General features: G+C 39.2%; 1 protein-coding gene across 2 annotated transcripts in view; it reads left to right on the top strand.

The window, feature by feature from the left end:
* Window positions 1-27,376, top strand: part of CHCHD3 (coiled-coil-helix-coiled-coil-helix domain containing 3) — a 164,812-nt gene that overhangs the window by 116,219 nt on the left and 21,217 nt on the right. For both annotated transcript variants that reach the window (XM_074828083.1, XM_074828082.1), the window contains exon 6: window positions 18,812-18,882. In XM_074828083.1, the coding sequence (XP_074684184.1) occupies window positions 18,812-18,882 (71 nt within the window). The remainder of the gene's footprint in view (window positions 1-18,811; window positions 18,883-27,376) is intronic.

Below are 27,376 nucleotides of genomic sequence, written 5' to 3'. Positions count from 1 at the left end.
CAACAGCCAGCTGAACAGGAGCCGGCAGCGTGCCCAGGTGGTCAAGAAAGCCAATGGCATCCTGGCTTGTATCAGCCAGAGCGTGGCCAGCAGGACTAGGGCAGATCCCCCTGTACTGGGCACTGGTGAGGCTGCACCTCGAATATTGGGTTCTGTTTTGGGCCCCTCACTACAAGAAAGACATTGAGATGCTGGAGCGTGTCCAGAGAAGGGCAATGGAGCTGGTGAAGGGTTGAGAGAACAAGTCTTATGAGGGGAGCAGCTGAGGGAACTGGGGGGGTTTATCCTGGAGAAAAGAGGTTCAGGGGAGACCTCATGGCCCTCTGCAACTCCCTGAAAGGAGGTTGTAGGGAGGTGGGGGTCAGTCTCTTCTCCCAGGTAACAAGTCACAGGATGAGAGGAAACAGCCTCAAGTTGCACCAGGGGAGGTTTAGATTGGATATTAGGAAAAATTTCTTCCCGGAGAGGGTTGTCAAGCATTGGAACAGGCTACTCAGGGAAGTGATGGAGTCACCATCCCTGGAGGTATTTAAAGACCTGTAGATGTGGTGCTTGGGGACACGGGTTAATGGTGGATTTGGCAGTGTGAGGTTAACAGTTGGATTCAATGATCATAAAGGTCTTTTGCAACCTAAATGATTCTACAAAAACAGTCCCTTCTCTACCTAAGTTGTAGTTAGTAATTTTTCTCATTATAAAGCAATAATGATCATGTGAAATGTTGCCATGCTTTTTTTGTAAATAGTCTTGTAAACCTAAAGGCTGAAATAGCCTTCCCCAAGCACGTACCGGCTTCATTTTCACTGCTGTCAGTCTGAGTGATATTTTAATTTTTTCTGCCCCTAAAAATACTTCAGTCCCATAACCGATAGATAAATGAGAGAATCCTCAGGAAATGCTGCAGAATGTTTCTATTTGCCAGCACAAGAAATGCAGAAGCTAATAAATGTCCTTTTACATCGAGAGGAGGCGTATAATGAGTAAATGATGGGAAAAGGAATTTGGGAAATAAATGATCAATCCAATCTAAGTCGACAAACAATTTCTTAATAACTTGGCCTTTGCTGGGAGAGGGGGCTCTGTTCAGCCCAGAGGAGCTGCTGAAATGCGGCGCTAGAGACGGGCCACGTACGTCTGGCAGCTGATGGATTTTGTGAGGCTGTTTTAGGTTCACCAAACAATAAGCTGCGATTCAGACCCAGCCTATTTCATGTGAGGTTTTCATGGTTCACCATTTGTGTACGTGGGCATATAGGGAAAAGGGACAGCGGATTTAATCCTTGTTTCTGTAGGTTAAGCACAGAGAATGCTGGTTTTTGGAAAAACTTTGCATTCACACCATGCTTGAGGAAATCAGTGCTCTGTATTGTGTCCTGGCGTAGGTATGTCATCTTTTTCATCTCATTTTATTGTGCTTTTCATGTGCAAGAGGTCAAGTCGTTCCCACGAGCAGTTGTGTCTAGTGGCGATATTCTTAACACCAGGGAGAGTCCAGCCACCATAAGAGTTGAACCAAAATCTAAGGATGTGACGAGATTTTAAGCCCACTGCAGACAGGGGAAGAGAGATGTACCACATTTTTTTATATCATTAATTGTGGCACGTATCTCAGCTTTGGCCAGGCTTTGCCACAAGAGTGAAAGGTTAAGTAAAGTTTTTTTCTGTATTAAGAATTCAATACAGAAATGCAAAATTCTGTATTTTTCTGTATTCAGTGAAGCTTCTCAGAAACTAAAATACTAGTTTTAAAGGTGGGAGAAGAAACTTAAATTCAAGATGACCAGGAGGAGAGTTTGTAGGACGAAAACTGGGGAAAATAAGAGAGGAGAAAGAAAATCAGAATAATGGACTTTGTGATAAACCTAGTGACAACTTTTCAGCCAAGTTTTTGCTTTGAAGAGAGCAAAACCAATTTGTCTTGGGCATTACCCAGCTTCCTTTAAAATCCCTGACTCCCCCTTCCTTCAAAAGGGATGAAATAGATGGCAATGAGTTTCTGTATTTGTGAGATCTTTCCTGGAAAAATAATGTGTCATCTTTACAGTAATGCTTCCAAGGTGAGAGTTTCTTCTCTCTTGTATTCTCTTTTAACTGTTTTTCAGCCTGTTTATGGGTTCTGTGTCTTGGAACCCCCTCGGTATGAAATAGGTCTGGCTCAGCTGCCGAGGAGCTCGTTGTTGCTCGTGTCGTTTTTAATTGGGATATCGACACAGCTTAGCACAAGTGGTAGTGAGCCATCAGTAGCTGGGAGAGGGGACAGAAATAATAATGCCAGGCTGGTGGTGTGTTCAGCTCTCTTTAAGCGTGTCAGAGAGAATTGAAAGTTCCCCCATCTTATGCCTTTCTAACTGAAAAGCATTATACCTGAAAGCTGAGACTTTTCAATATATTTCTATTCACATGCATATTTCTATGCCTCAAAAGGCCTTTCCTTTTAAAATATGGAAAGATAATCATGTGTTTGAAATGAGTAGATACTCTCCTGCCACTTTTGAAATCTTTATTTTTTCCCCATGTCAGAAAGTTTAACCGTTTGCATTACTGTGGGCCATAATCACGTAGGAATATGTATTTATGCACACTAAGACACAAAAACATAACTGCAGTAATTAGGAAGCAAATTCAAATGAACCATAGCAGAGGAGTTCAAACATATGTCTAATTCTCAGAAAAGAATTATATATTTTTTTAAATGTCTTACCTTAATAACATTTCAATGTTTTCCATATCTGGTACTAGTGTAATCCAGTTAAAGATTTTTTTTTTTTTCCCTGCAACACAATTTATTGCTTGTTTGCCTATATATTTATCAAACATAAAGCCCAAAGAAGATAGTCCTTGCTCCCAATAGACTGTGACAATAACACAGAATATTTTTTTGGTGTTTGATACCATATGTATTTTTAAAAGCATTGCAGATAATTGTTGCTGCATGCCAGCTCAGATGTCGTGTTTGTGCCAAGCTTGCTACTGATTTCAGTAGTTAATCCTCATGAGCCTACAGTTTTCAAAAGTAGAAGCATAGTAGTGCTTCGCAGTGGTTAACATGATATAAACTATAATTACTGCTTCCTACAGGTATAAATACTTGCATTTTGACCCATGTTATAGAAAGTGTCTCTATTTTTTTTAGTAAATGGCAATTTTGCCTTTGAGTAACGAGTCAATGTTTGAGCAGAAAATCTGTTTGATAATCCTTCTTCTGTTTCATACTTTGGAAAATGCACCATTTTTCATTGCCTCGGTTTCTCCAAGCAAGGGAAGAACAATGTAATCATCAAAATATCATACTGAGTGTGATTTCTCAGATAAACTCAGCAGAAGAAATCACACAATTTACTGTCTAGAGAAGCGAGTTAAAATAGGCAATCTTTTGTGTTAACCATTTTATTCAGCAAAATGTCTACAAATGTGGAGGCATGATTTTGAGCTACTGTCTACTCATTTCTTGCTTAAATTGTCTAACAGGCTTTTAAAGTGTGCCTCATAGTTGCATTTCGGAACAGATCTCATTTTTTAAGATAGCAAATTTTCATATCAGGTGGTTATAGTGTTGCACATGTATTGCTGTTTAGTGCATTGAAACAGCAAAATGCAAGTTAAGAAAGTATGTATTAAAGACTGTTCTAGATTGTAGTGAATGATCTCTCAATGCATTATTTTTCAGCAAACCCTACTTTGTGGGATTTACAGTAGAGTTAGGTGCTGGGTGTGTGCATGGCTTTTGTGATTACAATAGTAATACAGAGATTTCTACTCCTTTTCTTATCCTCACCTCCCACTAGGTTTCGGTTGCTCAAGCTTTGTATTCAGCAGGTAACGTTGGAAGCAAACACAACATGCCAAAACAATCTTTTTTAGAAACTATGTATTGCTCAATAAAGCATAAGGAGAAAAGAAAAGGGTGTTTTGGTGTAAGAGAAGAACCGCAGTCTTAAATCAGGACTCCAGGAGCCCCTTTTTCTGGGGGTGCCATTCCTACCTTACGTGTCTGGCTCTCAGGGCTCTGTCTGTCCTTACCCAAGACACCTTGATAGAGTTTCTTGTAGCTGAAGCTGTTCAATTTAGGCTGTGTATAGGAAAAGCTGTTCATGTCTTCGCTGTCTTGTCCCCTTCAATACCCATGAATAGCTACGCTATTTTTTTTGACTTAACGCTGCCAAATAATGTATTGCCAGCGTAACACGCCCCTTGAAATGAATACCGACCATACTGTATTCATTGCACATTTCAAACAGCTTTCATGATCTTCCTTCCTTCTTAAGAATTTACTGCTGCTACTGTCACTTAATTTTTTGAAACTTTCTTTAATTATGTGTTTAAAATAATGTGCAGAATGCTGAAGACTCGAGAATCTCTTGTGGCGGAGCAGGCAATAGTATTTCAGCAGGCTTTCAACTGAGCAGAACAAAATATTGCCGTGTATAGGCAAGATGAATTATTGGATAACAGTGGAGGTGGGACTTACTTTTCTTCGAAAACATGAAGAAGGGTGGGGTTTTTTTTTAGAATGCTTTTCAAAAGCAGAAAATGACCCTTTTAAATTCAGAAAACTTCAATTAATTTTTTTTCTTTGAATTGTTGCCATGAACTGACAAGAGATTTCAGATACTTGTGAAATTGAAAGAACTTCATAAAAACCTGAAAAATCCTTACAAGACCTGAGCTTTCATATTGGAAAATCAAGTGTAAAATGCTATGTGTGTTTGTACCATACAATGCGTGGAATATTTTTAAGTGGGAGTTTTACCAGTAGCTAACAGAACAAGGATTTATTGACAGTGTTTGAGGGGACATATGATGTCTTTTTATTTGACTAGTTAATGTAATTAAAAACAGTTTTTCAGACACATGGACCTATTTTCATGTGGCTCTGAGTTTACTGGTGGTATTTTACTTCTCTTCTTGTCCAGGCTTTAAGAAATAGTATGAAAGTGGAGGAGATAGAATAAATAGAAAGCTTCAGCATGCAGGTACCATAAATACGATTCCTGGTGGCATGATCCATAGGACACATTTAATGCAAATGAGGAATCACCCTTTGAGGGGTTAAAGACTGAGCTGGACAAGTTCCTGAGCAGCTTGGTCTAGTTGGACCTGATTTAAGGCTTGAAATAGGTGACCTCTGAAGGTGCCTCCTAAATTATTCTATAAATTGGCACTATAAAACGAAGCTTGTTTGATTCAGAGAATTTATTTTACTACTTGTTACATCTGGAGAATGAATAAATAATTACAGTAATACATGCAGCATTGCAAAGAGCAACTGTAGTATTCAATAAACTTAGTGATGTAGATCCTACAAGGTATTTCCAAATCTTATAATAGCAACATGGATGTTTTTTCCAAAGTGGGTTTAAGACAGCTGACCAAATCAAAGATATGGGAGCTTTTGTTGAATAGCTTTTGTACTGTGGAGGGAAAAAGAGGAGAGAAATTATTGACTATATCATGTGTGTTCTGAGTGCTCCCATACATTATGTAGATCTAATGTGTTATGCAGAATAAAATGCAAAAATCAAAACTTGCAAGTACTTCCATATGTTTGTCAGGCAACTGTGTTAATCGATACAGAGGTATAATTTAGCTAGCTAGACCTGTTGCTGTAAGGAATGAAGGAGAATTATAAATGATTGTGGTTGGGTTTATGGTATTTTGAGAAGAACTCCTATGTGTAACTCTTCTCTCAGTTGTTATGTATTACTTTGCCATTATATTGGCATAATACAAGTGTATAACAGAGTATTTGCCGCAGAGAAGTTGGTCTAAATTACGCTGCCTTTGTATTCCTCCTTGGTGAGGTTCTATGGCACTGATACTTTTTCTCTAGTGTAGCTTAAAGTGGCAACATCTAGTCTGCAATAAATATCTGGGTTCCCTCAGTAGTTGCTGGTGCAGCTACATGCTGCTGAAAGGTGATCAAACCATCCCATCAATTTGGCGAGAGAGTGATTTGCCATCACATTGCTCTTGTGTTTTGTTGTTGATTTTTGAGGAAGTGTACTACAAGTATCTATCTATAGGTAGCTGAGATTAGCTGTGATGAATCCCAACCTAAGAGACAAATCCCAGCACTGGAGGAGGGATTAACAGACCTGCTTCATAATAACAGCAGTGACCTACATGGACAAATTTTGAGTTCCCAATGTTTGTCAAAATAAACAGACATGGTGTGAGGCAACTGTATGTAACGCAGAGTCCAATCTCAAGAAACAACTGAAAACCTGTTCAGAATAATGAGGAAGAGGTGTCTGTGAAAGACTGTGGATGTCTGGAGAAATACAGTTGTACATGTGATCACTTAAAATGGAAAGGCAAACTAAAGACAACGGTGGGAGAATATACATATGTAGGACAGAACGTACACTAAATACCTGCAGGATTGTTGAAAGGCAGAATAACGGCTCCAGCCTGAAAGATGCACTGAGCACGGCGGGAGGGAGAATTGAAATGGATTGTAGGAATAAACAGAGCCTGTGAAGAATGCAGGAAAAAGAAGCCCAGTAAATAGTGGGAATCATCTTTAGAGGTCACAAAACATAGTTATAAATTATGAATGTTTTTAGAGGTCTGCATTTGGATTATTTGGCCTAGCGTATCATCCAACTGTAGGAATTTTGTGGTGTGTTGCCTTATTACTTGAGAGCAGGCATGTTTCTAACTTCCAGAGCAATGTATTTGGTGCTAATGATTACACTGTGGCATGCTGAGACACTTAATCGGTTTCTTTTTCATAGGCCCTGGATTTTTTTATATAGCAGGTTTTTCAGTGAGAAGGCCACCTGCCTTAGTTTTGGCTGCATTTCTTTCAGAAAACTGTTTCCGAACAGAATGGGTCTGCTGGGATACGTGTTGTAAGAGCATTGAAAAATTCTTACATTAGTTTGATTTAAACATGCTCAGAACTCGTTTTGTTTCTTGCTTCACTAAATATAAGCATAGTTCTCAATCTAGACTGAGTGTAAAAAGTACTTTTCTTGGATTCAGGTACTTATCAGTCATCCAAACAACTACATACATTTTTCACCAAGCATTTTTTTATATCCTTAGCTTTCTTGTTGTACCAATCCTGATGTTTCCTCACTGCTCGCATGTGGTGTTCAAAACAGCTGCAAAAGACCATCCTTGAAGTACTTTAGTCACTTCATAATCACCAAAACCTGTTATTGATAGGTAGTTTTTTACAGTTTTGCATAGCTTTTGTTGTACAGCATTGGCTGTCAGTCGATATTTTGTGATTGAAAGACTTTCTGCCTTGATATCTTGTAGGTGGTTTGACCTGGATCATGAACTTTGCACGGTGAAAGGATGGTCTCTCCATATTCACCTCCTCTTGACTGACTTTCTGATCCTGACATCGTCAAAATCTTTTCACCTGACAGTGATGTAAACTGCCAGATACCAACATTTAGAATATTTGTGCCAGCAATATCCAAAAAAAGTCTGTTGGTCTGACCAAATGCAAATATTAAAGTGGTCCTGAATAATAAGCTCATCCTACTTGGATACTGCAGCTCGGAATTCCACAATACAAGGACTTTGGTAGTATCAATCAAACTTGTTCTTGAGTCTCAGTGTAGTATCAGCATTTGCTGTGCTGAGACGAGTACCTGAGAAAAGTTACCACAACCTGATATCAGTTCAGAAAAACAAAGACAAAACTTTTTAAAGCTGTGATATAGAGACAGGAACAAGCTTGTGAGGTGACACTGTTGCCAGGGCTGTTGGCTTGAGAGAAACAGAGTATTTTAGAATTTCTTTCAAGAACTTTATTCTTGATCTCTTGAGGGTTGGCTCATAAGTGTTATTTGTGGCAGCATTGTGCTTTTCAAAAAATGGTAATCTTGTACTCATTATGCCCTTAGGCAACCAATGTCAGTAGCAGTCATAGTGGTAGATCTAATAAACAAAGCTAAACCCAGCTACTTTCCATTTATTTGAAAGAAGATATAGCTAATCTGTGATTCTTTATGTTGGGCTTCTGCCACAAGATGAATTTCACATACAGCTGCAGAGCAGATTGCACATCTACACGCCAAAATAGATTTTCATTCTGATATCAGATATATCTCTGACTGGAAGTATACATATTCATGGAATTATTCGGACTGGAAGGGGCCTTGGGAGGTCCAATCTCCTGCTCAAAGCAGGATCAACACTGAGGCAGATGAGGTTGTTGAGGGCTTTGTCCACTCAGATCTTTGACAGCCTCCAAGGCTGGAGATACCACAATCTCTTCGGACCCCTGTCCCCCTGCTTAAGTATCCTTGGAGGGAAATATTTTTCCCTTGTATCTATTTGGAACCTCTCTTGTTTTGATTTACAACCACTGTCTCTTGTTCTCCCACTGCACGTCAGTAAAGACCCTGTCTCCATCTTGCTGATAGAAGCTTAGGGCTTTTAAAGCTGCTGTTAGGTCCCCCCACATCTTCCTCTTTCTGGGCTAAACAAGTCATGGTCCCTTGGCTTCTCCCTTGTAGGGCATGTGCCCCCACTTCGCTGTCACTGTGAACTTGGTGAGCATGTGCTCCATCTCCGTCTCATTGATAAAGATGTTCAACAGGGATGGCTGTAGTATAGACCCCTGAGGAACTCTGCATGTAGCTGGCTCCAAGTAGAGCCTGATGGTCCAGCCAGATTTTCACCCATAATTCACAGAAGCAATTTTCTCTTATTCTTTCGACCACTTTAATGGGATATCTGTCTGCCTCTGAAAACTGACCAAAATGAGTTTGAAACAGGTGGTGTTTAAAATGATTTTCCCAGATCATTCTTCTGACTGCAGAGGATGAGCAACATGATCTTAAAATTACGGCTGCTGTAGTCCATAGAAGAGCTGCCTTGAACTCAGCGCTGCCTCTATTACAAGTTTGCAAAAACAGCTTCGTGGGTAACCTCAGACTGTCCTCCCTTGAGTCTCTGACACCACTGGGCTTTGTAGAAGTTATTCATGCAGCAGGCGAGGTGCAACTATGCATGAATGTAATAGAAGAGGAGGCTGAGGGGAGACCTCATCACCCTCTACAACTCCCTGAAAGGAGGGTGCAGAGAACTGGGGATGAGTCTCTTTAACCAAGTAATATGCGATAGAACAAGAGGGAATGGCCTCAAGTTGCACCAGGGCAGGGTCAGACTGGCTCTTAGGAAGCATTTCTTTGCAGAAGGGGTTGTTGGGCGTTGGAATGGGCTGCCCGGGGAGGTGGCGGAGTCCCCATCCCTGGAGGGGTTGAAGAGTTGGGTTGACCCAGCGCTGAGGGATCTGGTGGAGTTGGGAACTGTTAATGTTGGGTTGATGGTTGGACTGGAGGATCTTCAAGGTCTTTTCCAACCAAGACGATTCTGTGATTCTGTGATTCTGTAATCTGACTTTGTGCTGCTCTAGCAAAAATATGTATTTTTAAAATGTTATATATGTAATGTACAGCTGTGTATATCAAAATAAAATACTGGAGCATCCTTGTAACCCACAGACAGCTGTTCAAGATTCGTGCTGATCCTAGTTTGCTTGTGAGCTGATGTAGTTCCCTGTGGTGTGTGGCTTTTGCTATGCGTAAGTGGCCTGTTGGACCGGTATTTAAAAATTAATTCCATAAAGGCAACAAAAAATGGGATTTTTAAATGCTGTATGAACGTGCTCTTCCTAGTGCTGCAGTCTGTACCCGATGCCATCAAGAGAAGGGATTTCTCAACTTATATTTTTTGGGCATCACCCGTGGCAGCAGCAATACCCAAAGACAGCATTTGGCAACTTGCCGTGTTCATATGCCATTTTGGGGGGGAAAGTCAGCTTTGGAACGTGGAACAATAATACCCCTCGGTACCTTAGGGAGAATGTAATTTAAAATGTATAACAGTAAAAGGGGTGAGACCAAGAAAGAAAGTTGTAAAGAGGAATCATTTAGATGAGGCATCTTGTCATCAGTAGGAGACGTAAATATAGTTGTGCATTTACACGTGCATCTCCTAAGATTGAGAACATTTGTATTAAAGACTGTACTACAATTACATGCAGATTAGATGCTTGGCTGAATAGCTGTAAGAACTTTGAATAGATTTGTCCTTTTCACAAAGGTTTTCATTTTCTTTGGCAGCTCTGAGTGTTAACAAATTAGAGATCAATGTTCTACTAGGGCAGAAAAGTGAAGTGAAGCATATCTTGGGAGAAACTTTAGAGACATTAATAGTTGCAGTTAAAGGTATTAGTTAGTGGTGCCTGAAAAACACAATTGGAAATTCAAAAGAAAAGGTCAGAGAATGTGCTGTTTTCCCCATTTTCTGCTGATAACTGAGTTAAGTACTTTGCCCCACTTGCTGCACACTGAATGTATATTTTTTGACAAACACTTTGTGAAATCAAACAAATGATGTTGGGAAGTGAATTGTCTTCTTGCAGAACATTTGCCAATATACAGCATCTGTTTTTTCTTTGTTTCCTTTGTTTGAGTGGGTCGTAGTACTGTCTCTTTCCCTGGCATCTTCAGCATGGTTTTGGATACTTGTTTGCTTTTTTTTACCCCGCTGTAGGAACAGGTACGGGTGTCCAATGTCCTCCCTTCAGTCCCGGATAGTTCAGACATCTATCCGAGAGCAGGGCACTCTGGTCCAGAGCCAGTTTCTTTCAGGACATAAGGGAGAGATGAGGTTTTATAAAGACTTGGTAGCAAAGAGCAGAAGAGAGGGAATTGCACTTGAATTTGAGCCACCAGAGGAAATATGTTGTTCTAGGCAAACTCCACCAAAATCCTGAAAACTGGTCTTAGCCTTACCTTTCTTACCATCCAGATGTCCTCTGTAGGCATAATCCAGGATCCCAGATCATTATTTCAACTTTTTTTGAGTTCTGGGGCTTCTCTTGCAGTTTGTCTTCTCCCTCCATGCCTTGGAGCTTTTCCCACTTCTTGCGCATAAAGTTCTCTGCTGGGAAGTCACATCCCCTCATCTGTTTGTGCATCTTTAGTCTCTGACTATTTCGGAGTTGTCTTGAACAGACTCGTTATGTGGCCGAAGTCTCTCATCGAGGGATCTGTTGGGTGCTTCTCTGAAGGTCACTTTTATGCTGCAGTTCAGAACTGGAAAACTGGTTTGCTTTGGGCAGCAACTGTTCTTTTATGGAAAGATGCTCCATTTGAATAGATTTTCATAAAAGCTGAATGCCTTTTTATTTTCAGCCCTATGACAGGTACAGAGGACTTTCTGGTCCATCCAGTGGATTCTGATGAAGGCAAAACAATACCAAAGGCAATCAGTCCCCTCATTCAAAAGGGAGCTCATAATAGCACATAGGAACCCCAACGAGAGCAGAAGTCATAAGCATCATGTAGGTTCCCTGAATGCAGAGTTGGATATCCTTTGTTTCATCTCTGGAGTCAAAAAAATGCAACAGTTGGCTGAATAGCACAGCTGGACCAAATGAGAGAAGTCATAACTTGTACAAAAAATAACTTATCTAAAAATCAAGCAAAGGCCTGATCTGATGACATTTCAGAAGAAATTACTTCATTCATATATCATTTTAATAGCATTTGAGGTAGAATAAAGATGCAGTATTACTTGGGAATCTATATGACGTTATATTCTTGGTTTTCCATAGCTTATTAAAATCAATTCAGAGACAAATTGAGGTTTTTAATTCAAATAAAGATGCCATAAAAATGGTCATATATTTATACAGCTGTAATTTAATATAATTTGGAAGAGGGATGTATGCACACTACAGTAGGTAGTCTTGCTCTCTTTTTGTTATTTCCCCTTCCGTAATTCCTCCTCTTTTTGCTCACTGGTTGATTTTAGTGGCAGCTGCACAAATCAAATATGACTGAATATTTTAAGGCTATTTCTTCCAACAGTTCATCTTGCCTTTTTCTTTGTAATCCACATGGTCTACTTCAGAGTTTGCATAACAGTGGGGCATGATCTGGTGATCATACAGCTTTCATGGTCCCCCCTGGTCCCCAAAACACCTTTCTGTGGGGGTTTTCTTTGCACAAGTGCTCTAATAGGTCTCTTAGGACAGCGGTGGCTGTGCCAGACATCTTGTCCCTACTTTGCAGCACCGGAACAGAAGGGGGACTGTGGCAGTCTTGAGGTCGGATTCAAGTCTGTGAAGCAACTCTGTAGGCTTAAGTGCTCTTCCTTCCTTCTGGCTTTGGAAATATTCTTTTAAGGCCATAGAGATCTCGGGCTGCATGTCAACAGAATGAATAAAACAAAATGCTTCATATTATCCGCAAATGGGTTTGTAAAAGATACTGAGATGAAATGGCCAGAAGTTCAATTAAAGGATAAAAGAAAGCTTAACTTCAGCAGAAATGGATTAAAAAGAGGCAAAGAAAACTTTCCAATTTTCCGTTCAGGGAACATGATAATCTTTGCCTGCCGATGCTTTGAGTCCTTCCGTGGGGGAGGATGACAAGGAAAAAGAAGTCTTTAAATTAAAAATTCTCCCCTGATTCTCAAAGGTGCCAAACAGCCCAAGCTCTTCGTTCCTTTGGTGGGTGGAGCAGGTGCTGAGCTGCTCTGAAGTCAAGCTGTGCTCATTTTTGTCTTTCACAGCACTAACTTGAAGCAAAGGCCAGATTTGTCTCTTTTGTATGGAAGTCACACGTCTTTTTCTTTGTCAAATAAACTGTTAACTACATAACTATTAAATTAAATTAAAAAAAAAACTTAAATAGGTTGCGTGAATGTTACTCTCATATTGAATCTGTTCAGGGCTTTAAGAGCCAAGGGGCTTAAAAGAAACATTTCAATGCCAAAAAGAAGTCATGGTACGTCTGCAGTAAAAACAGTTTCAGCACATTTGTAATAAAATAGTGCATATAGGTGATGTATCTTTAGTGAAATTAAATGAGGGCTCTCAAGTTCTTCTGGTTCTTTTGATAACCTTTTATCAGCTTGGATGACACAAGATCTTTCAGAACTTTATCTGGCTGAAAAATCTGAAGATTTTCAGCAGAGAGTAAAACATGCACTTCTGCTTTGAGGTTCCACATGCAGACAAAACAGCTGACCTTCTGAGGTTATGCAGGAATTTATTTTCTTACACAGACCTTTGAAATCAGAGCTGTCTAGCAAAATAATTCTTCTCCTATTCCTCCACAATATGTTCTTTAAGAAGCTTCTGCTCTTACTTTTGTTCAGGGAAGATTATTTTAGGGGCAAACATGATGAAAATACTTTTGCCAGTGGTCAGATCTCATTTTTCTCTACCTGAATTATAGCATTATTTGTACTTGCTATGGCTCTGTGTATTTATCAGGGGAAATTGGATAGATTTAAAATTAAAATTCCTCTTTTCTTTAGCTTCCCTTCCACAATGCCAACCTACGCTTCTCTCTGTTCCCTTCTTTGAAGGTAGCTCTTAAAAAGGCACTTCTTCCTCAAGAACAACTAATCCTGATCTTTCTTTTCAAAGAAGAGTATGAAGTTGAAAGCCATAGAAAATACTACTTGTCACTCAATTTGGTTACAAACTATGTGTTATCTTTGGGCCATGAAACACCTAAGTAAGTAACTTAACATGTAGCAGTCCTATTTGGGTCAATTAGATTAAAATCACACATGAAAGTAGTCCCTTGACTAAAAATTACTATGAGGTTTTTCAACAGAACTCCTCTGAATGGCTTACTGCCTGTATGGTAACTAATACAACATTAGTAAAAAGTGTTCAATAGGTAATTTTGGAACTGTGTTTTAAGAAATTTCTTTAAGGAAGCTAAAATTGGGCAGAGTTTGGGTTCTGGTTTTTGCCATTCCTGGGAAAATGTGCCTAAGCTTGTCTTACTCCAGTTCAGCAGGGCAATTGATGTTCCTACAAAAGCATCAGTTCATGCATATATTAAAACAGGAGTTTTCCTCCTCTGACTCAGATTTTGCTTATCTTACCAAAACCTTCTGCTGTACAGATCCAGGTGGGTAAGTAGAGAAGAACACAGCGTTTCCTACAGTGTATTGATCTGCTTGATGCTGCTGCCCAAGTGCTAGTGCAGGTTGAGGATTACTTGCTCCTTGAGGAGTGTCTCTCTTGGACTGTCAAAATACATGTTGGCCAGTCCAAAGCCCAGACGGCTAGAAGAACAGCCACGTACAACATACTGTGCCAGTGCCATGAAAGGGACAGGAGACTTTAGCTGAGGACATCAGAGGCACAGCTGAAAGAGAGGGACTGTCTACCGAAAGTTGAAGAGGCTTTGAGAAGGCAGGAGTCGGTTAATGGGAGAGTCTCCTCTTTTGGAGACACAGTTAAGCGTAGACTGGTGGAATAATAAGGTGTCTGGATTGAGGAATCTGTAAGAGAGCTTAGCCAGCAGAAGTCAATCCTACCTACTGCTTTACTAGTTCAGGTAGAGCAAGCCTATATTTAAGATCTTAGGCATCATAATTTTCCAGGTGATGCAAGCTCAAATTTTACATCATGGCATTTCTAGCATTTGGTGGATTTCTTTTTTCTCTTCCCCCAGCTTGCTCTTCACCAATTTTTTTTTTTTTTTCAAGCTTTCTCTGCTGAAAAAATAACCAAATGCTAAACTCAAATACTTGCAAGTTGGAAAATGTCAGCGTAGAAGGCAGTGGGCTTCTTCAGATGACGTGGACCTCTAACATATCTCCATACCTGCTCTAGCAAGTGCTGAGGTTCCCCCATATGACCCTACTTACTCAGTGTGCATGGCATCCATTATTTATTTCACAGCATTGAAACTTTGAAATATTACTAGTTTCTAATAGGCCTTTCTATGTTAGCATTCTCATAATATTCAAGACGTGAAAATAAATTCCCTAATTCCTGTCGAAGGTAATTAAGGCTGAAGTTCTTTATGCATGGAAAAAGTATGGTAATGATCACAAGTACCTTTTGTACTCAGTAAGAGGTAGGTAAGGCGTGATGTCTTGGAATCCTTCGCTTTTTCTGGCATTTTGTATGTTGGAAATAGGACTCTGACTTTTCGGTTACGGCTGTTCAGCTGTTCAGATCTGGCACGGCTGGCTTCATCCCTGCTGACAGTCATGGTGCAGTTTCGGGTATAATCCTAGGACTAGATTTTAGTCATGTATGTGCTGGAGGACGACCCAGCATCAGTGTCTGCCTGTTCTGCTCTTTATCCTACACGTATGCTGATAATACTTGCCAGAGTCCTGAGCTGGATGCGTGTTCGGTCTGGTCCAGTACATCAATTTTTATTGTGAAAGTGGGCAGTGTTTCTTCAGTCAAGCAGGCAGCAGATGAGGACTATGCACACAAGTGGGTTAATTTCTCCCAACTTCAGCAGCTTCAAAGTTAAATCACCTATTTTGAGTTAGTTATTCAGGCTCCCATTGAGTCGGCAGCTATAGAGTAGTTCATGTCATTCTGAACACTCTGTGAGGCGGGTGGGATCTGCTAGCCAGCAACCTCTGTGATTCTGGAGCACACCTCAGTGATCAGTTTAGACTAGATACTTGACTTTGAAGAAGCTAAGATTTAGTCATCAAGAACAAAATCTCCTGCTTTATTTTGATATTGAAGTCAAGCAACATGCCCACATCGTGCAAGAACTCCATAACAGATACAGAAATAGCATCGTCTACATAATCTGGGATGATGATTAATTGCCATAACCCTGACACTTCTGTTCCCTCTTGGAAGTTCCCAGCGTCTTTCGTAACGCTCTTCCTGCACTTTCATACTTCTTGCAACAACGGAGACTGTAAAGGTCTACAGAAAACCATCTTTTTGTTATACAGCAACAGAGAAGACTTTAAAGAGGGGAAGATGCTTTGTAACTCTGTAAGTGAAGACTGTTTCATAATGCATGTGCCCAAGGGACCTAAATCAAAGAGACAAGGGAACTTGGTTGTAGTATTTGCTGCCATTTTAGTGGCTTATTTAGTTAAAAGAATCCTAGGAGTGTATATGCAGTATACATATCTGGAATATAATAAACATAGCTGAGCATTGTGTGTTCATGCACACGGTGCTTGATACAGAATGGTAGGTGGTATTGCACTTCTGGTCCCTTCTGTCCCTCCTCTCCATCTGTGCTCACTTTGGGGAGAAAACAGCTGCATTTGGAGTATCTGCTGGAAATCGTGAAGATCTACGGGCCTGATCCAGAGCTACTCTCTGATAGTTTGCACTGCTGCTAACCTGAGAATTGGACCATAGCTTTTTTCCCTCCACTTTGAGTTGAACAGTACATGAATATGCAGACTATATATACAACATAAATACATATATATGTATTTGTTTGGAGACTGAGGAAATTATTGATGTTGACAGTGCTATGTTATAGCACCGTTTTTTTCTGTATTTAGAGAAATGACCACTGCAGTCTTTATCTTGAGGATTAGGGAGGACTTCTAAAATGAACTTCATCTCTGGATTATAGAGAGTATTATCTCTAAAGAGAACCTGAGTGAATTTCAAAGGAGGATCTGATCCAGGAAACACGGCACACTTTATCTAAGATAACAAATGATTTCTTGATAACTTGAGTCTACTGTAGGATTAAAATTTCTTGGCATATATAGCAGCTCAGTTGATCACTTGAACTGCAATTAAAAAGTAGAACAAGTACACTCAGAATATTGTTTTTGTGTCAGAAATGCTCCTTCATGCTTGAAAATGATAAAAAATTGCAATCGATCCTTACAACTGTTGTGTTCATCTTTATTGATCAGGCAAAAGAAAGATAAATCGCAGCCCAAATAAGATTATAGTAAATGTTAGCATCGTAGGGGACTGTAGGATGATAGAGAGCTATTTGTCATCTCAAATGGTGACCTGTCCGCACTCGCACCGGAGTCAGTCTGCTGTCTAATCGCATACCTATTGATTTCATCTACGTCCGAGGAACCTGGATGTGACTGTCATTGGGCAGCAGAGATTGCCAAATGCAAGGGGGTCACTGGTGTGAGGAGGATTTCATTTTCATTTTCTTACTGGCCAACGATGATTTATGAAAAAATAAATGACCCCAAGTCACGTGCGTGGAAACCTTGATTCTAGTACAAATGAATTATTAGGTCTGAATCTCAGAAGCAAGAGTGCAGTAGACCACCGTGCTCTTTGTGATCTGTGCGTGACCTTTGACTGCAGGGGATGTTACACAATTTGTTACAATTTGTGGTAAAATATTAGACTTGCAATACAATTTTACCCATGTCTGGAGTTGGTATGCTTTTTTCAGTGATTTCTGTACATTTCAAGATTATAATTTACAAGGAAGAACCTTGTAAAATGAGATCCTCAAATGGAAAGGAAAAATGTTTTTTCTTTTTATTTTTGTAGATACCACAGCCTTTTTTGGAGTTTCCATCAAGGGTTTTGCTGTAGTGGGCTATCTTTCCTGTATTCCTCATAACATAATTTGGCACAGATAAATGTTGCTTAGGACAGGTTTACTAACCCACTGATCAAGGAGACTGTGTCATCTTTGACTTTTACAAAAGAGCAATCTCTCCAGTTACAGGGTGTTTTAATTTTTTTTTTCCTTAACAGTGTTTTAGGCATATTGTTTTTTTCATACATCAATGTCTTAGATAAATAAAACTGCTTATTTTGCCCAAAATAAAACTGGAATGACGCTTTCCATGGGCTGCATTGTGCCATCCATGTATGTTAAATGTTTTAAAGATGCAAAATCAATGTTGTGGCATGAGTAACTTTAAACCGTGGTATAAGTAGATAGATTGTTAAAATAAGGATTCAAAATGTTTTTTATGTAATCATGCAGTGTGTGATTGGAAGAGTTTTGTTGCCATGTTAACATGACTCCCTGGGATGCCAGATGACTCAAGAGCTGCAAAGCTACGGAAGAGTTCTTGCAAGTGCCAACAAAACCTTTATACATCTCCACGACCTGTTTGCCCCACCATTCAGAGAAAAATGGTTTTAGAGAACTTTTGAACTGCTTCAACTTTCCTTTATTCCTCCAACTGTGAAGCCAGGTGCCTTAGTTATTACATCTTAAGTCCAACTGTGCTAAGGCTATAAAAACCTCTTTAAAAATACCAAGTATATATTATCTAGACATGAAGCATCACAACATTATAGTGATTTGTCTTTGAATATCCTACATCCCACTGAGAAACTTTGCCATTTTTAAGTATAGAAAAGTTCTATTGCTTGATGATTCAATCTTGTCTTGCCTGCATTTTGGAAATTAATGATTTGGTGGAACTGAGTGAAAGGCATTCCTGGGTTTAGGGGAGAGGAAAATATGTTCTGAAGCTGTGTTATTTTAAAAATTAAAATTAGCAACTGATTGAAGCGACCTGAAAGTTTGGAATATTAAAATAACTCGCTGCAAGAGGCTTTATCAAGGCAAAGAGCAAAAAAGAAAGTCAAGCCATAGTTAATTTATTGTGCAACTTTGAAGTTCGACTCGAGTATCACCTGCAAACTAGATGGGGATATATGTGCAAGTAACAGAAACAGGGACGTGCAAAGAAGTAAGGATTCCATATTTTGATTATTTTTTTTTTTCCCTAATGGAGACACTTTAAAGGCTTCAACAGCAGCTAGTGCTAAATATGTGACTTCTATGCTGTGTCTCTTTACAGTTTCTTCCCTGAGAGCCATCTCTTTTGCAAAACCTTCCAGAACCAAGAGGACACACTCGTTTGAAAAAAGCTAACCAAACAAAATGTCATCTCTGAAACTTTGTTGAATACCTGATTTGAGGGTTAGATTTGGTTTGGGGTTTTTTTTGAGCAACTTATATGGATAAAATATCCAAATTAGTATTATTTACTAGATATTAGCATGCATATAAATGATATTATATGAAATTTGTATTTTTTTAATTTTAAAAATTTTTTTTCAACTTTCCAGAGTGCCCAGTTCTACAAAGTTACCACGGAGCAATACCAAAAAGCTGCTGATGAAGTGTCAACTCGATTCAAGTAAGTCTTTTCTGCTATTGTTTTTGAGCCTGGCAGCTAGCTGTGTTCTTATCCACATTAAAATGCACAATAATTCCCCTTCCCCCTGTCATTCCCTATCAGTCTGTGCTGGTTATTGAAATGAGAGAATTTTGAAGAATTTGGAAGCCGGTGCATAGTAACCATAAGCTGCATAGAAATTGGATGCGTGGTTAGTAATGTACTAATTAATTTATATTTGATAAGATGCATGAAATATTCTAAAAATATATTCCTTAACATTTTTTCTCTAACGGAGCACCAAAAATGTAGTTCCAACTTTGCATTACAATAGTATTCATCCTGTGCTTGCGTGATGTGAAAGGATTTAAATTAGCAACTTCACTTTGCCCTTAACTGTGAAGGTCAAATTAAATAATTTTTATTAGTCCTGAGGATGGTTAAATGAAGATCTAGTAATTGATGGATCAAAGTGACTCTGACCCTTAGCCTTGGACTCTTCCCTTTCTGCTGGTTCATCCATTAAGCAGAAGGTTCCATTTATCATTTTAGTAAGGATACAGAGAGAACTTTTTACAACCTTTTAGTCTAGGCAGTAACCAAGCAATGCTGTATAAAGTGAATTATTCTGTGATGATTTTTAGATTTATGGAGGGATTTTCTTTTGGGTTTTGATGAGCAAGAAGAGAAAAGGCCTTTTTGAGCTGCTGATAATGATATAAATAAAGTTCTTAGCTATAAGATAAAAATCATTTTATCTCTTAAAATCATTAATTGTTAAATATTCTCTAGTGTATATATAAAGTGTTTGTACTGGTCGATGGTGCAGAGTATGTTGAGGACTGAATTAATCTGTCCCTTAAACAAGAGGGACAAAGTGACTCAAGGTCTGGTATAAGCATAATTTGAAGGGTTTCCCATTATGTATGGGAAGTCTTTTATGTTATTATTCATTTGTCAATTTTTCATCTGTGATAAGGTTCCCATCAAGGGAGTATCTTTCCTTTGTCTGTTTCAGTGGGGTATTTTCAGGTTTTTAAATCGAATTATTGCCTAATCTGACTTTGATTATTACAGAACAAGATTTTCTTGTGATTTGAAGTACGGGTTGATAGCTCTAGGTGGTTATTGTGACCAGAGGTGGCAAACGGCTTTGGGTTTGCTTTTCCCACCCCTAATATAGAAATTATTTCCTAAGCAAATCTCATGCTTTTGGGTTCCTTTTTGCACAAATGGAGCTGGTAGACACAGCAGGGGCCAGTCCTTAGCATCAGGCAATATTTAAGAATTTTAAGAAAACCCTTTTGAAGGATGTTTCAGTCTATCTGCATAAACCAGATTATTTACTGAAGAGGGATTTGGAGAGGGAATCAGAGATTCCTAACACTTGGTGGGACTGGTCTTTGCTTAATTTTCTAGAGACTAAAGGTATAAATAGAAGTCACCTCTTTGACTAGTCTTTGCTGTAATGCCATTACTGAAATTGCTGTGCTACTTTTGCACTTCAGGCCACATTTCCTGAAAAATTATTTGAAGTTTTTTTGATCAGTGGATCCATTTTTGGTCCACTGCCTTAAAAAAACCAAAAGGAAAACATTATGAAAAGAAAAAGGTACCTGAAGTATGTGCATAAATTGTGGTAGATTTGATAAAGTGCATGGAAATATCACTATTACTTTATAATTTAAAAGTTTTCCTTATATAAAATTCTTTTAAATGCTATGTCTTTCTATTGAAGGTTTAAATTCAGCAGATGTTATTTTATCACTGCCTTTTGTATGTAACTTGATGGATAAATTATGAATGATTTAGTGAAACCTAAAGATGATGCTCTTTTGGTGTCACCAGGCACTTCTCATGTTCAGTTTAATTGCATGTGAGGATTGAGGACAGAGTTTCAAGCAATGGTGTTTAAAGAGCTTGTTTAATTGGCTGTAAAAGAAGAATTAAATAAGCTTGAGCTGCTAAATTTTGTTAATGCATAAACCGATGTGCTGCATGTCAGTGTGATTTCAGGTTCTAAGTGCAAGATTAATAGATCTAATTGTGGTATTATTATGAAATAGTCTCACTTTATTTTAAACATGTCTAGAATTAGTTACTAAGTTTTATTGAGACAACTTGCATGTCTTCAACTTTTTAAGCCACATCTCTTTCAAGAGCAGAGAGAAGTGGATAATTCTTGGATTTTACTTTTTCTTCCTCCGTTTAGTCCCCAAAATTACATCAGCTGTGGCTTCATCGGTCTTTAGGGATAATCCGTCCCATTAAAAAGGAGAAAAACCAAATATCCCACATAGACTTGTATCAGGGAACTGGCAGGTCTTCTGTATTTTGTCTGCAGTCCTTATTGATGCCTACTTATTACCTTCTCCAGCGCTGCCTAGATTAGACTGATATTCCAAATGTTCATGATAAATGCTTTATCTCTGTGACGTCCTGATTCACATTGATCAAATTTTGAATTATCAAATGGTTCATCTCTTTAAGACACTAATTCACATTGATCAAATTCTAAATGACCAGGTTCAGTCAGTTCCTGCAGTACACAAATTACATTAAAACAACATTACTAGAGCATGCTGCCTTTTCTAATGTAGGAGTTATGTTACCCGCAGTTACATTATAACCAGAATTATTATATTATGAAGATGTCTCTGTTATAATGAGAAGTTTACACAAGAAGAAAAGAATGCAATATTACAGGAAAAGCCGGGCTTTGGGCAAAGATTTGAACTTTAACTAATCAAATTGTACGTTTGTATTGTGGGTTTCTTCCCTTAATTTGAAGGGCTGGTAGCGGGAAATTTGGCAGCTGCGGTGGTGACATTTTATTCCCCCGTGGTGTCTAGAGCCAAGTAACATCTTGATTATTCATTTAGGAACAGAGGAAGCAGATAGGGCAAATTCTGCCTAAAATAAATGTTTTTACTTTATCGTCTGTGAGTTTTAATTCCTTGTGGTAGATAATAGACTTCATAGCTGTGCGCTAGTGCTTTTTCCAAAATGTTTTCCCATTCCTCTCCTGCTGTGCCGCTCTTTCGTAGACAACACGGAGTTGCTTCTTTCTGCTGGTTTCTTGGCAAAAACATAATCCCCAGCTGGCCAGACTGATAGAAAATCCAGGTCCTCTTTGGGGATCGACTGTTCGTTTTGGTGGTGTTCGGGCAAAAGCAAGGGTGGGGTTTTCCCTGGTATCTCAACGTGTCACTTCAGTGTCATTTCCAAACTCCCGTGTCTGCAACAAACCCAAATTCTGGCTCTTGTGCCTCACGGCTCAGGGTTTATATGTGTTTGTGTGTTGATAGACTCCTGGATGAAATGATCCAGCGCTAACAGTTTTAATCATGGAGGATTCTTTGCATTATCTGGAAGCTTGGGTGATTATTCCGAGTTACAGATTTTGATGGTTTTATTCCCTTACTGTGAGACTTTTGATCATGAACTTTGCCATCGGGATGAACGCCTCTCGGGAACTGGAGGAGCTCGTTTGATTAAATGCAGAAAGGTTTTGGATTTGCTCAGGCTGCTTCACACGGTACAATCTTCACACATTTGAGACGTTTTAGAAACAGTTTTACAAACCAAATCAATAAGTTTCGTGTGATCCTTGATCATTTCCATTGCTCCGATTGCCAATGGAAGCGAGGGCTCCGTGATAGCCAGGCAGCAGGCTATTACAACCTTGAAAATATGTTCAGCAGGGGAGTTGATTCAGGATAGAGTGAATGGGAATAAATGACAAAACATCAATATGATGTCTTTCTTTAATTGGTGACTGCTGTATCATGAAGCTTAGTTTATTAATGTTTACTGACAATAAAATTTAAAGCACAGTTATGCTTGATGCTTATCTGTAAATACATAGAAACTTTCAGAGTACTTCCTTTAATTTGTGTTTTAGCTAATATTCTTTTGAACTGGGAAGTGAAGCTGAGAAAGTTTGTAATAAAACCACCCTAAATGAATAACAGTGACACTTCAATCTTTGGCTACAGTTGTCTCAAAAAGCAGTGATGCCAGTTTTCTGGACATTGAAAAAAATAAAGCAGTGTAGAGAGAAAATAAGCTTTTTTTAATGACAGCATTGGACTGAGACCAGGGAAGTGGGGGTTTATTTCACTGCTCTTGTTACCCACCTATGTTGGGCACATATGGTGACTTTTAAGGGACTCTTCTGCACTATCTATAAATTAGGAATGTTGATAATTCCTTAATACAAATACCTTCAGCAACTCTCTTGTTGTACTCACATACTACTGTAACAGAAATCCATGTTGGAGATACCCAAGCAAATAGTTTCTGCTTGTGCAGATCCACTGGTGAGAAACTTTCAGTCTTCTAGCAGTTCCTTTTGCTGCCTTAATTAGCATTAGTTGTTTTTAAAAACTAAAGTTAAAAGTACAGATTATAAATTATTTGTGAGATACTACATAGTGTTTTCCCAGTAACAGAAAATAGAAAGCTATTTAGAAATCCTTGGACAGAGCCTGCAGGCTTGCCGCCTTCTAGTTGAGTTGCCTTTGCTCAGCCACAGATGATGGATTCTAAATAGAAACATCCTGAATTAATCTTTTCTCTTACAAATATAGCACGTGTATGTAGTGCTTTGTCATGAAACAATCGTTTCAGTATTGTTTGCCCTGATGACACTGTTGCTGGTAGTATTCTTGAATTCTTTTTTCACCTGTTACAGCTAGGGACACCGGTCCCAAGTTACCCGTGACACCCGCAGATGAGCGTAAGGCTGATGTGTTTGTAAGTTATGCTAGAAGGAGTACGTAGTGATAAATACCATCAAATCAGCTTAAACCATGGAGTTTTTCTTAGCGGCAGAGGTGTTCAAATAGTCTTATTTCTCTCTACTCTTCCACTCCATCCCTTTTTTGTTCCCCAAGGCTGCTTTCACTGTGTAGCTGCACGAACAGTTGTGCTGACACCGTGCAGAGGGTGGCACAGCAGTGAGAGCTGCTCACGTTGAATTTAGCAGTGCTGTTGTCTGATATCTGACAGCATTATACTTAACGAGCAAAGCGTAAATGGTGTTTTGCAGAGTGGATGTGGTCTCGTCACTCCTCTTAAGTTTAAACCAGCCCTGATTCAGAACGCGTAGAGCTGCTTCAGGTAGGAAGAGAAATTGATAAAGAGACCATGAATCTTTTCAATCTCTGTTATTTATCTTGTACATCCAAAATCCTGTTCCTTTTGAATGCAAAAGGAATAAAACAGAATCTGTTTTCCTTCCTCACTCTTTCAGCCAATACTTGGTCCTGATAGACTTACCTGGGGGCTGCTGTAACAGAGCTCATCAAGCAACATGTTTGACTTTCTGCTGCTACTCTGTATACGGGATTTTGTTTTGACACAGCGTTCCCTCGGCTGGCGAAACCCTTTAGACCATGCCTGCCTCATGCGTGCCTTTGAATTGAAGTGAAGAAGCAAGAATTACATATTTCTGTCTTTCGGATAGAGCTGCCTATTGCTTCAGCAGCTTGGCTTGATGAAAGGACTTTGGTGGTCAGTAGCAACCCGTCTCAGTTGCTCTGCAACCTAACAACATATGTAAGAGGATATCCTTTTAACAGCTTCAGAATATCAAAATTCCGTAAACCCTTTATTCTGTACATTCACCTATGAAATTATGATCACTCCATAAATGACAACTTTAGGTTTCCCTACAGCAACATAGATGTTTAACTTTCTTCCTTTGATCAATACAGTCCATTAGGAATGAGAGTACTCAACAGAGCTGGATGAAATATTAATTATGCACTTCTTAGCAAGATGCAGATTCATTCTGAACGAAGTGGGAGCAGGGGATTCTGGCATAATATCTGTGTGTTTTTCTGTCAAGCCCAGAATCATGAGTCTGTTTGCATGGGGATGTGTGTTTTCATTGAAATATTTGAGCTGTAATGTGAACATTAAATGTGCTTATTTGGTCAGGAGATAGGTTTGAAGCACTGAATGTGCTTTTTGAGAGTTATATTAAATTTTAAAATCCATTATTCAAAATTTAGATAGCACGATAATTAAGAGGGCCAAGCCAATTCTTTCCGTGTTTGCCATAATCCTTTTTTTTTCCCTTTTGTTTCCTTTCTAGAAATCATGGGCACATTCATTAAAGCTTCCCTCAGGCTATCACCAATTTTTCACACAGTTAGATACTTTACGGTCTGGAATGGAGAAAGCAATCTTAAAATTAATCTTAGTAAAACACAGTCATGCCTAGGAATTTTTTATTTGATATGAATTAATACTTAAAATATTTTCTGGAAGGTAGGATGGGTATAGTGGGATAGTTATTGTAGGATATTGTTACAGTAGGATAACTGTGTGGGCAAACATGCCTCTATGAGAACGTCCCTTTCCTCTTCAGGTGAGTCTGGTTGATGTGTTCAAAGGGGAAAGTACGTGCTCGTGTTTCAGCACACCTCAGGTTTTCTATATTTGCTTACATAGAAACGTTAAGTAATTTTATAGACTTCCTTATGAAAGCAAGTGAGTGAAATTCTTCCTTCACGCATCAGTGGCCAACAGTTAAATTGGCGTGTTCCCTAGTTTTGTGTGCTGGTAATCAACCAAGTCCCCTGAAAATTGATGGATGCACTCATTAAGGACAGTTCTTGCTGCTGGCTGCAGTTTCCTGAGCCGCTCACGACCAACGAGGACCGACTCTTGCCGGCGTCGTTGGCATGTAACACTCTGCAGTGGTACATCTGGCTTCGTGCTCCCTTTCAAGGACTAAAGCCTCTTGTTTTAATACGTTAAGCATCCTTTGTTGGGATTTTGTATAAACACGAGTAAATGATTTTCCAATTACAGTATTAAACCAAGGAAGGCTAAAACCCACAGAGTCTTCTTTTTACTGTTAATTTGTTGTGTATGTTGTAATCTTCTGTTGCTGAGATTTACAAATACCTTTTCTAAGGATGTTTTCTATGAGTCCAAGCCATCTGTAGGATCAAAGCCCACAAATGTCACAGCCCCCGCTTTGGAGCACACAGCAGCAAACCTCTCTTTTCTGGATGGGAGCACATTTTGCAGAGTTGATGGTATGGGGTTTTTTTAAGAAGCATACACCTGTTTCTGGTTACAGGGTGAAGAATGAATTGCCAATTACCTCTAGATGTTAGAACATGACACTTCATATTGCAGGAGCTTGTGCTATCTGTTTAGTTAAGGCCCCCAACTACGTAACCATCCGTTCCGAAATCATGGCGTGGAAAGACAGCAATCCTTGATCATCGCTAATATTTGTGTGTGTGCAAGCTGCAGGAAGGGAGGTCAGTGCCACCGACCTTTGTTTTCCCATCAGAGCTCTTGAACAAGATGAAGTGATCAAAGCAGGATGCCAGTACATCAGCACTATCTCATTACTTTGCAAGCTGCATGCACAGATGCTGCTGTTGCTGCATCAGGCGTCACTGATTTACATTCATAACACCTCCATTACAGCTCATTTGCTGCTACTTGTAATTAACCAGCTCTTCCCCTTTTTTTTCCCCCCTTCTTTCCAGTAGTGTTGGGCTAAATCAGGGAAGAAAACAGACTGCAGTCACCCTGCTTAGATTCCATCTAAGTGAAATCACAGTTGTAAAGCCAAAGTATACATTAAAGGTTTTGGGAAATGATATCAAATCATATGCTTTGTTGCAAAGTGCTGTCATACTCAGCAAATAAGGTTTGTAAAAATAGTATTAAGATGTCTTATAAAGTAGTTATCTATCTTGTTGCCTCCTAGTTCGTATGAGATTAGTTCAAAAGTAAAACTTTCTCTTTAATTGCTGGTAGTAAAAATTATTACAGGACTTGAAGATTGTGGCATTTGGCGGGTGTATTGCACCTACCTTACTCTGTAGCTAAAAGGTAAAAATGGTATAAAAAATATTTTACTTATTTTTTTCTACTATGGGAAATAGGTAAGACGTTAGGCATGTGGAGAACAGGTATGCTCTAATAGCTCCTTCTCAGAGCAGAGCTGCACTTTTAATTGCAGTTTATCTTCTGGTATTTCTTTTATCTTTCTGTTTACTTAGGACAAACCTAAATTGAGATGAATCTCAGTCACATTTGGACCTTGGTTAGCTGTCAGGGTTTCAGCACAATGTGTCTGTCAGGCCTGGAGTGTTCAAAAAGCATCTCTGTATCTTCCAACACTCACCCAGCAACCTGTTGCTGTTTCATTTACATTTTGAAAGTCCTCATCCTCAAAACATCCAAACAGCAGAAGGTACTGCTGGTACCAGAACTAAATTGCAGTTATTTTATGCTGGTCCTCACATGTTTGTGTCTCAGAACATCACAGTTATTGGCAGTGCAGAGCTGCAGCTGGCAACATCTGGAGAAGTGGCTGCTGCAGTTGTTGGCATCTGGGAGGGTGGTACCTGGGAGGTGGCACTGGATTATCATGTCGTGGGTGTCACTCCTCTGTTTTGATAAAGGAGGAAGTTAATTTCTTTGCTGTCATTCTGTGCTGCTAGCAGGCTCAAACAAATAAATAAAATTGTGCCGG

The sequence above is a fragment of the Strix aluco genome, chromosome 5, assembly GCF_031877795.1.
Source record: "Strix aluco isolate bStrAlu1 chromosome 5, bStrAlu1.hap1, whole genome shotgun sequence".
Lineage (NCBI taxonomy): Eukaryota > Metazoa > Chordata > Aves > Strigiformes > Strigidae > Strix > Strix aluco.
Note: the sequence above shows the minus strand (reverse complement) of the source record. Positions and strands in the feature narration are given on the sequence as shown.